The sequence below is a fragment of the Capsaspora owczarzaki genome, assembly GCF_000151315.2.
Source record: "Capsaspora owczarzaki ATCC 30864 unplaced genomic scaffold supercont2.11, whole genome shotgun sequence".
Classification (NCBI taxonomy): domain Eukaryota; class Filasterea; order Ministeriida; family Capsasporidae; genus Capsaspora; species Capsaspora owczarzaki.
In genome coordinates this window covers 359,190-370,672 of record NW_011887302.1, presented here as the reverse complement: position 1 = coordinate 370,672, position 11,483 = coordinate 359,190, and the positions used below count along the sequence as shown (strand labels likewise).

At 52.0% G+C, this 11,483-nt stretch overlaps 3 protein-coding genes across 3 annotated transcripts; 1 reads left to right on the top strand and 2 right to left on the bottom strand.

The window, feature by feature from the left end:
- Positions 1 to 590: 590 nt before the first annotated feature.
- On the bottom strand, positions 591 to 2,163 carry CAOG_08972 (hypothetical protein; the record flags this gene model as incomplete). Its single annotated transcript, XM_011272348.1, has 4 exons — positions 591 to 628; positions 731 to 994; positions 1,788 to 1,901; positions 1,989 to 2,163. Coding segments are annotated over 4 exons (591 nt in total), but the record flags the coding sequence as incomplete, so codon positions are not given.
- A 1,638-nt stretch (positions 2,164 to 3,801) lies between these two features.
- On the top strand, positions 3,802 to 5,988 carry CAOG_06324 (CRP2 binding protein). The gene is made up of 7 exons (XM_004345023.2): positions 3,802 to 3,977; positions 4,110 to 4,811; positions 4,901 to 5,109; positions 5,186 to 5,316; positions 5,420 to 5,511; positions 5,597 to 5,686; positions 5,761 to 5,988. Exons 1-7 carry the CDS (start codon positions 3,831 to 3,833, stop codon positions 5,932 to 5,934), a joined length of 1,545 nt encoding a protein of 514 aa, XP_004345073.2. The 5' UTR covers positions 3,802 to 3,830; the 3' UTR covers positions 5,935 to 5,988.
- CAOG_06323 (hypothetical protein) lies at positions 5,946 to 11,403 on the bottom strand. The gene is made up of 18 exons (XM_004345022.2): positions 11,165 to 11,403; positions 10,405 to 11,084; positions 10,052 to 10,303; positions 9,768 to 9,952; positions 9,579 to 9,672; positions 9,273 to 9,488; positions 8,976 to 9,180; positions 8,763 to 8,876; positions 8,503 to 8,683; positions 8,318 to 8,420; positions 8,124 to 8,221; positions 7,754 to 8,023; positions 7,135 to 7,679; positions 7,005 to 7,062; positions 6,814 to 6,934; positions 6,469 to 6,721; positions 6,267 to 6,391; positions 5,946 to 6,147 (listed from the first exon to the last, which is right to left on the bottom strand). Exons 1-18 carry the CDS (start codon positions 11,334 to 11,336, stop codon positions 5,995 to 5,997), a joined length of 3,825 nt encoding a protein of 1,274 aa, XP_004345072.1. The 5' UTR covers positions 11,337 to 11,403; the 3' UTR covers positions 5,946 to 5,994.
- Between the last annotated feature and the right edge of the window lie 80 nt (positions 11,404 to 11,483).

The following is an 11,483-nucleotide window of genomic DNA, read 5'->3' as shown; positions in this document are numbered from 1 at the left end:
CAGCAGCCGACGGGGGAGCCGGTGGTGGTGGTCCAGCAAGTGCCTTTGGGATGGCCGCAGGGGGCGCCTGAGGTGGCTGAGGTGCGGCCGGAGGTGCTGACGGAGGTGCAGGGGGCGGGGGTGGAGGACCGGCAGCTGGCGGCGGAGGAATAGCGGCCGGAGGCGGAGGAGGAGGAGGAGGAGCAGGACCTTTGCTAACTGGTTCTGGAGCAGGAGGTGCAGGAGGTGCAGGGGGAGAACTACTTGCTTGGTTCGCGGCGGCAGCATTCGCCAGTGCGACGCGTGACAACGTGCCTCCGCTCGTTGATGCTGATCGTGGCGCTGCCGGGGCGGCAAGCGAAGCTAACGGTTTTGTCAATCAAAAAAAAGTTCAAAAAGCCCAGCAACGAGTCAGAAACTTGGTCCAAATCCAAACTGAAACATGCATACAACAAGCAAAAGAAGAAGGCCACTCACCACCAGTTGCAGCAGACAAGGTGTTGCTGCGACTCCGTGTGAAGGCCTCTTGGCTTCGAGCGAGAATGTCTGCTAACGGCGAGGACTCTTCCGTGACGAAACAACTCGGACGCTGCGCCACCCCAACGTCTCACCTCCGACACTTCCAACGCTGCTCCTGCGGATCGCGAAACTGCTCGTGTGCCAAAAACGAGGATGGAGGATGCGCAAAGTGAGCGTGCATCGAGGGAAATCGTTTGTTCACATCGTCCTTCTCATCGGAATCTGTCTGTACCTGACTGTGTTTGAACCCACATGGGGTTGACGAAATATTCATCCGGGCGCCGAACAGGCGCGGAGGCGGGAGCAGCAGGCGGCAGCGTCATGCTGGTTGCCGAGGTGGCAGCAAGAGATGTGGAAGATGAGCTGGAACTGCGACTGTCGTCAACGCTGGAACTGCGACCAATCTGATCCAGGTTGGTCTGCGAGCCTCCAGGGTTGGCCATCGAGTCGCTGGCGGCACGCACGAGCTCGGAGGAAGGCCTGGGCCGTTGCACAGCTAAGCGTCACACAGGCAAGCAAATCATTCCAGGCAAAGTGAGACCAGGGGAAGGCGCGTCGCATGAGCATGGTGAGAGAGAGAGAGAGAGAGACAGAGAGAGAGAGAGAGAGAGAGAGAGAGAGAGAGAGAGAGAGAGAGAGAGAGAGAGAGAGAGAGAGAGAGAGAGAGAGAGAGAGAGAGAGAGAGAGAGAGAGAGAGAGAGAGAGAGAGAGAGAGAGAGAGACAGACAGACAGAGAGGGGGGGATAATGGAAAGAAGAAAGAAAAAAAAGTTGGTTGTTGATCACAAACCCCAACAATCTCGTCAAACACCGAGGTCTGCTTGACACGAGACACATTGAAAGTAAATCTCAAAGGGCGAAAGGTTGAAAGAAAAAGGAAATAATGAGCTGAATAGGGCGTGGAATGTGGTTTCAGAAATGAAGATCACGACGACGCGAATTGAGAGGTGCGCTGCTGTTGCTGCGTCAACTGCTTGTGATGACGTGAAGGTGACAGCATGGAGAACTCTGAAGGGGGGGGGGAAGCGAGACTGTGCTGGCATTCCAAGCAAGCGAGACGATGACCGCAGCAGCAGCAGCGTGACAAGGGGATTCAAGAATGCATCTGCACGTGGCTGGCGTTATTGCTCTTCAGATCACCATTCATCGCATCACTCTCTTGGAGAGCGCGTTTCAGTGCTGCATGCAGCAGCAGCAGCAGGATTCGACTCTTTCGCTCGAAAAAAAAAACCGAAAAACGGAGAGAACAAAAGAGTTAAAATGCACTGAGAGAACAGCAGCCTCCCTTACCACCAGACTTTTCCTGTGCTAGCTTGATGTAAATCTTGGTGACCTTGTCATTCTGGTTGCCCCCTGCGCTAATAACAGCCTGGACAATCTCGCTGGCCTCGACAAAGCGTGGGCCTGGTTTTGGAGGAGGACAAAAAGCACACACAAGAATGAGTGCAAGCGCAGTGGCCAACCGCCGGCCGCCGCCGCCACCAACCCTACCGGATTGCTTTCGGATGGCGTAGAGCGAGTACGAGGACGGCGAGGCGGCGGGGTCGTGCTTGGCGAGGATGGACGCGACGACCTCGGCCGCAGTGGAGGTCGGCAGAACGCGAACAGAGCGGTACGACTCGTCGTTCAGGAAAATCCGCAGCACGTCCGCAGCAGGCTTCTCCATGTCTGTAGCCGTAGCCAAGGTGAGTGAAGGTGAGTGCGAGTGAAGGTGAGTGAGTGAGTGAGTGATGGACAAGGGACGGGTCAGCCAAACAAGCGCAAGTTAAAATAAAAAATTAAAAAAAAATTAAAAAATCATAAAAAATAAAAAAAATCATAAAAAAAAAATAAAGGGGGAGGATTTGGATGAGCGAACGGTGCGCGCAGTGCAAGCCAAAGCTCACCAGCGATGGATGCATGGCGACAAGAGACGGAATGCGTAGGGAGAGAGGAAGACGGGGATTGAAAGAGAGAGAGAGAGAGCGAAACGAAGGGACGTTGGTTGAGCGAGAAAAATGAGTCAGATCGGGTTATTGAAGAGTCTCTCCCGACTCTGTCTCCACTCCATCGCTGCCCTGTGCTTCAAGGTCAAGCTTCAGCTTTCAGACACCACTTGTGAATCGAACAAGCGAAACAACCAGAAGACCCAAATAATAAAGTTAAGAAAAGAAAAGAAAAAAAAAAAGAAGAAAAAAGCGGCAAACCGCAAAAGCCGCCATCACTCGACAACAACAACAACAACAACAACCACAACAACAAGCAGCGAAAAGACCAACCAGAACGACCGACCGCTCAGTCTTCTGTCTTCTATCGCTTGAATGAAGTTGCAGCTGCAACGTGGGGGAGGGAGGGGGAGATGGTGAGATGGTTGACGCTGGGTCAACGCAAATCCCCATTCAAATACAAATTCACTACTGTGGCTGTCAATAGAAAAACGACAAAGGCTTCCAGGAAACAAAAAAAAAAAAAAAAAAAAAAAAAAAAAAAAAAAAAAAAAAATCATCATCATAATAAAATAAAAAGTATTTGGTTTATGTTTTTTGCGGTGACAGTTGTTTATGTTTATGTGTGTGTTTGAAGTGTGTTTGAAGGCTGAATGTTGATGAACAATTGTTGGATGATGATGGAGAGTAGAAAGAGAAGAGAAGTGAAAGGAGGGAAGGGAGAAGGGAAGAAGTGGGAAGTGGGAAGGGAAGAACGAAACGTGCCGGCAAACGAGTAGAAGCGCCGCCCCGCAGAAGCCACATAATCATAGTCCTTGGACTTCTTGGACTTGGACATGATGAATGAATGGAAAAAGAAAGGGGAAAAAGAAAGAGAAAAGAAAGAATGAATGAACGAAAGAAAGAGAAAAGTGAAGAAAGGAGAAAGTGAAGAATCAGATGGGAAAAAAAAAGATTGACTGAACAAACCAACCGAATTGGGATGAATCTGAATTGAACTGAGGGGATGAAGTTGAATGTTGAATGTTGAAGTTGAAGTGAATGGGATTGAGTGTGATATTGAGTGGTGGATGGATGCATGGGCGGGGGTGGAGGCGATTTGCTGGATCTTCGGGATTTAGGCCAGTGCTAAGAAGACCCCCATCCTCAACCAAAACTGAGCGAAGAGGGGACTCCTCGATAGACAAGATTCAGGATGGAAATGCATCGAACAAACTCACAGCTCGTCAGACGAGCAACGGAAAGACGAGCAACGCGGTCTGAGAAAACTTGACTTTGCTCAGAACCGTCAACCCCCAACCAACCAAAGCAAAGCAAAGCAAAGCAAAATCGATTGTCCTATTTTCGCTCATTCTCAGAGAGGCTCACTCGCTTTTTCATTATTGCACGCTGCTCCATCCTCTGACTGATGGTGGTCGACTTGCGCAGCCGCGACGAGGAAAAGCAGCTGGCTCAGACACTCGCCGCCGCAGTCGCCTCGCGTGCATTCGAGCAGTCTGCATCGCCAACGAAAGCCAAGGTGCGGCGGCTGTTGCGGCGGCTGGCAGTCCGACAGGTAATCACACGCGAGAGACCTGAGCGCTGGATCTCAGAAGCTGCCACACATGTGCCGGCTGTACAGCGATTCAAGCCCATAGCTATCACTATCTGACCATCAAACTTCTTATTGTTTGGATGTGACGAGCAGGCCCAGCGGCGGAATGGCGTCCGCGTGCTCAACCTCGACCAGATGGTCTGCAACGCGATCGAATCGGTGAAGGCATACCAGCTCGAGCGAGTGCCAGATGTACACTCATTGGAACAAGATTCTACTCTGCTCGTCCAAGGCGCCAAAGATGGGTCAATCACACCAAGTGCGCCGAGTCGAGACGCTCGAGCCAATCTGCTCCGATTCCAGGTCCGAGCCACCCCTGCTGCTGCTGCTGCTGCTGCTGCTGCTGTTGCTCCTACTGCCGCTGCTGCTGCTGCTGACCGTCCCCATGAGGCTTCTGCTGCGCCTCGTCGTGGACTGGGTGCCGACGTGGGAGGGCGCAATTCCACTCCCCAGCAGACCGAGTCGTTTTTTGCCAACAAACCCTCAGCCACTTCCAACACAACTGCTGACCCTTTGTCGTCAAATATGCTCGAAAACCCGACCCAACAAGCACCCACATCCGAAATTGCAAAGCAGGGGACTAGAACCATGGCGACTGCGATGGAAATCGACGCCTTCTTCCAGCTCGGCGACGACGGCGAAGCGCTCGACTCGCAGCTGCCAACGGAAGGCTGGCTTGATAACATTGACGAGATTCTATCTGCAGATGTGTCATCTCACGTCCAAGCTGTGCTTGCGGAGCCATCAACAGTTGATGACGACCCTCCTCGATCGCGATTCCTCGAGCGATTTCAGGTAGAGCCAAAGTGCATGAAACTGCTGCTGCGTTACTGCTCATGCAGACCAACAATATCTCACTGCTTGAACCTTCTCTTGGTAATCAGCGGATTAACGGTGCAGCCGCAGCGACAGCCTTCTTCCAAATGAGTATGACACTCAGAGAACGAATGCAAGGCGTTTCGAACGCTCGCTTGCTGCTCCCAGTCCGAAGCCCCTTTTCAAACCTACAGCTCAAACCGTTCATTCGGCGAGACTTTGAGTCGAAACCACCTCGAATGCGACTACTAGAAGAAATTCGTGCTGAAGGGCTCAGGTGTGTGCACTGCGCCTGTTTTGTATTGTTGAGTGTCGAGCATGTTTCTGATCTTTTGCATGCTGTGTGAGTCTAGACGGTTTCCAGCCGATTTCGATTTAGCCGCATCTTGCGCGCCGGCGCCTATTGATTACTGCTACGTTCGGCAGCGGCATATTGCGAGTGTCAACACATTGGTGCGCTCGTTATTCTGGCCTGGTATTGACCGTAAGAGTACTTGCAGTCGTGTTGCTTTGGGCTGTGATGGCGATTTGCATTTGCGCTCAATTGCCACTGCCATCCTTTTTTGTTTGTTTTTTTCCTTGACCAGTGACCGACGCCCTGCAATTTCCAGACCACAGTGTTGTTGTGCTGTACAAGAAGCTTCTTATCGGATGCGCATTTCTAGTGCCAGATGTGAAAGTACCAAACAGCTTGAATTGGCAAGAGTTGAATATGATTCCGTTTTTTTGTTGCTGACTCATCATCGCCCTCCCTGTGGTTGCAGCTCAATGAAGCGTACGTTACGTTCGTTGCAACACACCCAGCATGGCAGGGAGCCGGTATTGGAGCGTATATGGTGGACCACTTGATCAGGGTAAGGTTGAAAATCTGCCGACTTTGTGCTAGAACTTGTGCATGGCAACTCACACCTTGTTTCGCCTGCTCCAGTCGTGCTCCGGTCGTGACATTACTCTCCACGTGTCAACGACAAACAAAGCCATGCTCCTGTATCAAAAGTTTGGATTTAAAGCCGAGCAATTTGTCATTGGGTTTTACGATCGATTCTATCGCGACGACTCTGCCGAAAGCAAGAACGCCTTCTTCATGCGTCTTCGGCGATAGAATTTTGTCAATGTACAGTAATTTATCTTTGTAATATACATCCATTAACAAGTGGCCGCTCTAGCGAACGACAAGGCGAATGCGCGAGCGTTCCGCCGTGTCGGCTGCAGCACAATTTTCACGAGTTGCACTCGCAGATTGCACGAGGGTGTAGGTGCCCGGAGAAAGGAAGAGCAATTGTATCTGGTGATCGCACGCTTGGTTTGGGGCGAGCTATCCGGGACAAACAGAAAAAAAAAAAAGCGGCGAGTCAATCCAAAACAAGTTAGGACCAACCAAAACTCCCAAATCTAAAACAACGGAAACGAAAACTCCAGCAAAACGAGGCCTACCTCGGTGTGCCGCATGCACATGGTTCCGGTCCACATGACTCGGGCCGAAAGGTCGGTCTCGACCAGCCCGTTGTGCAAATCCAACAGCACCTCGACGCGCGATTCAAGAGACGAGAACACCTCGCCTAGAGCCGTCAAATGTGTCAATGAGCTTGTATGCTTCGTAGATGAGCCTTGCTTAGCAGCCAAAAAAAAAACTTACCCGAACAGTTCGCCACACGAAGCGTGATTGGTACGAATTCAAGCAGAGGGCAGCACACCGTTTGACGGTCGATGGCAGCCTCGCCAGCAATAGACAGCCCCACAGAGAGCTCTTTGGGTCGCAACCGTATCAGAGCGTCTTTCGAAAGCTGGATGTTGTCGAGTTGGACTAAGCCACGGACACTGCTCATGGGCAGGCTCCATTCCACGCGGTAGAGCTGCGCGAGCTTCTTCTGGAACCAGTACAAGGCAATCTACGCATGGTGTACAGCATAGCATCAAAGAGTTGGATGACAACCTGAAAAAGCTACACGCAAAGGGAAGGGCTGAAACGGGGATTACATACCTCGTCTGAGGACCATTGTCGCTCGCGTGTGACAACAAACTGTCGAGACGGGTCAGTTGGTGGCGGAGCCGTGCGGAGGAGCTGCTCCGACAGAGCAAACCGACGAATTGGGAGATAGACTCTGCATGCAAGATGTTCTAGTTGGGTTCAAAGAGATTCAAAGTGCAATACAGCAGAGCTAGCGAACATACCGCATGGCAGAGAGGGCATTCATGGTCACAGGGGTCTGCGAAACGGCTGTAGCGGCGTCTGAACAAAAGAAGACGGCGTTGTTGTTAAGTGCCATCTCTTGCACCCGCACAATGCACGTAAACGCCTTACCACAAGCTGCGAAGGCCACTTGCGCCGAGACATGCGAGGAATTGGTCACGTCGAGAGCCAGGACGCAGAAAGAATCGCGAGTCGCGCTTTCTGGCAGAACCTGAGAGCTGGCAATGTGATCACTGGAAGATGCCAAAATGTCAAAGTTGCTAAACTCCAACAGCGGCACAGACTCGATGGGAAAGTCGATGACGGATTGTCGATAAAAGTCGGGCACGGCGGTAGAGCCATATTCACAGGTGAGGGTGGCTCCGCAAAAGCCACGGAGGGCCCACACTCCCAAGGGCAGACTTGCCTGGTGGCCCGGCTGAAGCGGGATGATGCCTCGCCGAGCAATTTCCGCTGATTGCGGGAAGGTGCAGGGCTGGTCATTCTGGCTCGCAATTTCATCGCTATTAGACGACGTGGAAGTCAGCGTCGCGGTTGACAACGTGTCGCTAGGTTGCTGGAAAAAGTGGCCCGGCTCTGCTTTGACTGTCAGCTTGGATGAAAAGTAGTCCACGACGACATTGCTCGAGTTGGTGACAATCAAGGATGTGTCAAAGCTAATTCACAGGAAAGCAAAGTCAGCAGCGCGATCAATTTCATCGTCCAAAAGCTCAGACATGCAGAAACTCACAATTGGCCGTGATACATTTTCAACGTCGTGCCGTGCTGAGTGGGATTGGGATTGAGTAAGATTTCCATGACTGGCATCTCGGGAACAATCGTGAGACTAATGGGCGGAATGGCATGCTCGGCATTGACGCCAAACACCCTCGAGATGACGCTGCGAACGCGGACTGTGCCGTGTACTTTTGCAGTTCCAAACACGGACAAGTTCATGGCAGCTGTGTGCGGAGGCACCGTGGTGCTGATGGGAAGGCTAGAAAAGGGCGAGCCCGATGTACTGTGGTGGCATCCAAGACGCGTTAGGTGGAAGGCAACACATTGAGTTTTTGCGGGCAACACACGAACGTCAATTTTGACAAAGCAAAAGTAGCGCCTACGTGAGCTGGATGGCCTCCACGAGCATCGGGAAGGCCATGTCGTTCGAAAGTTCAATTTGAAGCTGCAGTAGCTCGCCCTGCGCCCAGTACATTGTCTTCTGCATTGTAAAAGCAAAAAAAAAAAAAAAAAAAAAAAAAGAGACAAGTTTGATGCAGCCGCACATTTTCCATAACTCTTCGCGGCGACGACAAACCTCTCGAGAAGGTCCACTGCGCTTGCCGAAAGGCGTGTAAATGAACAACTCCTTTTTGACAGCTTGCGTCTCTCGCTTCCGGATTTCCAAATGTGGTGGGGGACTAATCAAAACACCAACGAAAAGGGCACAAAACTCAGTGAATACTGCATTCCAGCTACAACCAACAAATCCAATAGACCTACGTGGGTACGAAGACGCGGTGGATGTTGGGAAGCTTCTGGAACAGCAAACCACCTCCAGCAAACTGAAGCATGGAAGTCGATGTGGCCAGCTTTTGAGCCAGGTCGCATTGCTCGCTGTGGGACAAAAAGTCGTGCAATCTGTGCAAAAAGTATGAAATGTACAGCACGGTCTTCTTTGGGTCTGTGTCGCGCTCAAAGCAAACAGTCAATCAGTAAGAACTCAACAAAAGGCGAGCCACACTGTCCTAGTCATTCATTACCGTTGATATGGCGGGATGCATAGATCAGCTCGCGCATGATTCTCGCTTGCAGGTCCTGCCAACCCAGACCTGATGCACGCAGGGATGTCTCCAACAGCGGCAACACGGCCGAGTCTGCGAGATGACAGAAAGAGAGCCCCACCAAGCGTGAGAAAACGTGACGACAATCTCCCAACACACAAACCCGCATACTACTCAAATTGATCGCCTTACTATCACTGGGACGGTTTAGAAACTCAAAAAGGCTTCCCAGGAAATGAGCGGGCAAGCACTGGAGCAGCAGATAGTGGCTCACAACCATATCTGTTCGGTTGACGCCCTTGGTGAACAACAACGAGAGGCGGCGCATGTAGAAGGCAGCCTTGCGTTTAAAGTTAATGGCTTGGTACAAAAGGATGAGAGAGGAGACCAATCGGATCTGTGTTGCACAGTTTCAAGAGTAGAGGAGCAGGTTTTAGCATACAGCACAATTCCAGTCGTTCTGTTCGAGCAAATCCTCAACCACCGTACCTGATCATCAATGGACAGTTGCGCATCAACTCGTGGAATGTCCTGTAGCGCTTGCGCTGCTTCCAAGAATGCACGACGCGCCACGAAGAACTTTGCAAGCTTGACCATCAGTTCAATCTCAAACGGCCCTGCGCCCTTCACCTTGGTGTAGTTGGCAAGGGCATCATTGCACTTTTCGACAAAGTCAGACAGAACAAGTGGGTCGCCCATCTTGTGCTGCAAAGGGAACGAGGGAGCAAGTAAAGAAACGAAAGTGAGCAGGCATGGTTTTGACTTGCCCGTAAAAACCCGACAAACGGTGCGTACCTTGACGAGCAATGTGGCAGCAAAGCATTCAAGACAGCCAGCAAGATACAACCAATCATTGGCAGACTTCGTCTGCTCGATCGCTTCGGTGTAACTGGCGTTCAATGGAAAAAAAAAAGTACAGAAATCAGCATTCAGTACAACAACCTCGCAGTCTACTAGAAATGAACAACAGCGCTGGTAACGTACTGAACGATTGCATCGTCAGGAGATCCAACCAGAAGACAAATGTCGCCAGCAAGCTTTTCAAACCGGCCGACGATTTTCTTTCGGTTGGCGTTGTAAAAACGTGCGTCGTCGATTCCGCCGGTGCGCTCCAGAAGAAGTGATGGCAAGAGCTTTTTGTCATCTCTCTCGGCAATTTTCGAATGGTGCTGTGGCGGACACGCACACGCATTGGTGAGCATACAAGAAAAGTCTTCTGTCACCTCTCTCTTTCTCACGCCTAGTGAAACCTCTCCGACGAGCCTTACCGCAGCGGCAAGTAGATGAACCAAGGACAAGGTCATATCGTTCAGAATGGTGCTGATATAAAACTGAACATGCTCGCGAGCCTGGTTTGGAATCAGAATGACATGCTTTTCGTTGTCTTCCTGGGCATCCTGGGGTTCGAACGCAAAGCAACGCACGTCCAGAACTGTTGGAAACTGACTGCATGCTGCCTGAAACTCGCGATAGGCGAGGCGCAGGTCGACTGTATGCTGGCAGTTGATGATGCCGAAAATCTGCACACCAACCAGCCAAAAACAGCAACTCAGCAACTGGACCCAGCTCAAGCACATGCACACAACAAACTCAAACTGGACAAAAAAGTGTCACGACATACCACGAGCGTTCGCTTGGAGAAATGAAAATCAATCAGCTCGTCGTTGAAACCGGGAGCAGATGAGAATCCGGCGTTCAACAGCGTCGTTTTCGGGGCCGCTATGGTCGGAATGCTTGTCGGTGCACTGTACAAGCCTGGAGCAACAATGGGCTGACTTGCGTGCGCTGCACTGAGCACGGCGGGAGTTTGAGGCGACGATCGGGGAATGGGACTTGGTGCACGACGCTGCTGCTGTTGCTGCTGTTGCGGACCCGCAGACAGCTCGGCTCCAGCGGGTGTTCCTGTTGCAGATCGTGCCACGAGTGGCGTGCCACTGCCTGAGACGCTCGGGCTGCTCAAGCTGTCTGAGCTGGATGAGGTTGTAGCCGTCGAAGAGCCAGCTGGTGTTCCAGCCCCGCCGGCCGCTCTGCTTGCGATGGGTGTCTGAATGCCAGGGGCTGGTGGTCCTCCAGAGCCAGCAGAGGGAGACGCAGAGGCAGATGCAGCTGGAATGGGCAATCCTAACGGTCCTGCTGGAATCGCTGCGCTGCCCGGGCTTGCCAGCTGGTTACTCGCTGCTGCGCCTGCATTGCCATATGCCAACGGTGCAGGGGTGCTCGCGGGCGACGGCGAGACGGACGGCGCGATGGCCAGATCGAGCTTGATGACGGCCTGGTTGGTGTCCAGTCGCGGGAACGCGGCTACAGCAGAGAGAGCGCACAGTTCAGCTTCATTCAATTCAATCAATTCAATCAACATCACGATGCATGCATGGATGTACCTCCGATGGCCGGCGTGGCGAGCTGGAGTGCAAAGTCAGCGAGCGCGATCGAACGCGAGCAATCTCGCAGCAGCCGAAAGTGCTCGAGCAGCTTTGTCTCGGAGATGCCGCCAATGCCAATCACAATGCCGCGGATGTGGCTGAGGTCGCCAATCTCCTGCGACAAGTCCATTTTTTTGCCGAGGTGGAGGAGTGTTGTGGTTTCTACACAAGGGGCCTCAGATTCACACAACAAAAAAGCAAAAAAGGAGAACTGCGATTCTGAGAAATGAAGTGTGGTTTTTGGCATTGAATCTCAGCACCCATCGTCATACTGTGT

What these genes read in the sequence shown, in the direction of transcription:
- CAOG_06323 (XM_004345022.2), bottom strand. Translation starts at nt 11,336, where the DNA reads ATGGACTTGTCGCAGGAGATTGGCGACCTCAGCCACATCCGCGGCATT. An exon ending in AACTGTCCATTGATGATCAG is followed by an intron (nt 9,181 to 9,272) that starts GTACGGTGGTTG and finishes TGTGCAACACAG; the next exon opens with ATCCGATTGGTCTCCTCTCT. An exon ending in TGCATCCCGCCATATCAACG is followed by an intron (nt 8,684 to 8,762) that starts GTAATGAATGAC and finishes AGCGCGACACAG; the next exon opens with ACCCAAAGAAGACCGTGCTG.
- CAOG_06324 (XM_004345023.2), top strand. Translation starts at nt 3,831, where the DNA reads ATGGTGGTCGACTTGCGCAGCCGCGACGAGGAAAAGCAGCTGGCTCAG. An exon ending in GATTCCTCGAGCGATTTCAG is followed by an intron (nt 4,812 to 4,900) that starts GTAGAGCCAAAG and finishes CTTGGTAATCAG; the next exon opens with CGGATTAACGGTGCAGCCGC. An exon ending in ATTCGTGCTGAAGGGCTCAG is followed by an intron (nt 5,110 to 5,185) that starts GTGTGTGCACTG and finishes GTGTGAGTCTAG; the next exon opens with ACGGTTTCCAGCCGATTTCG.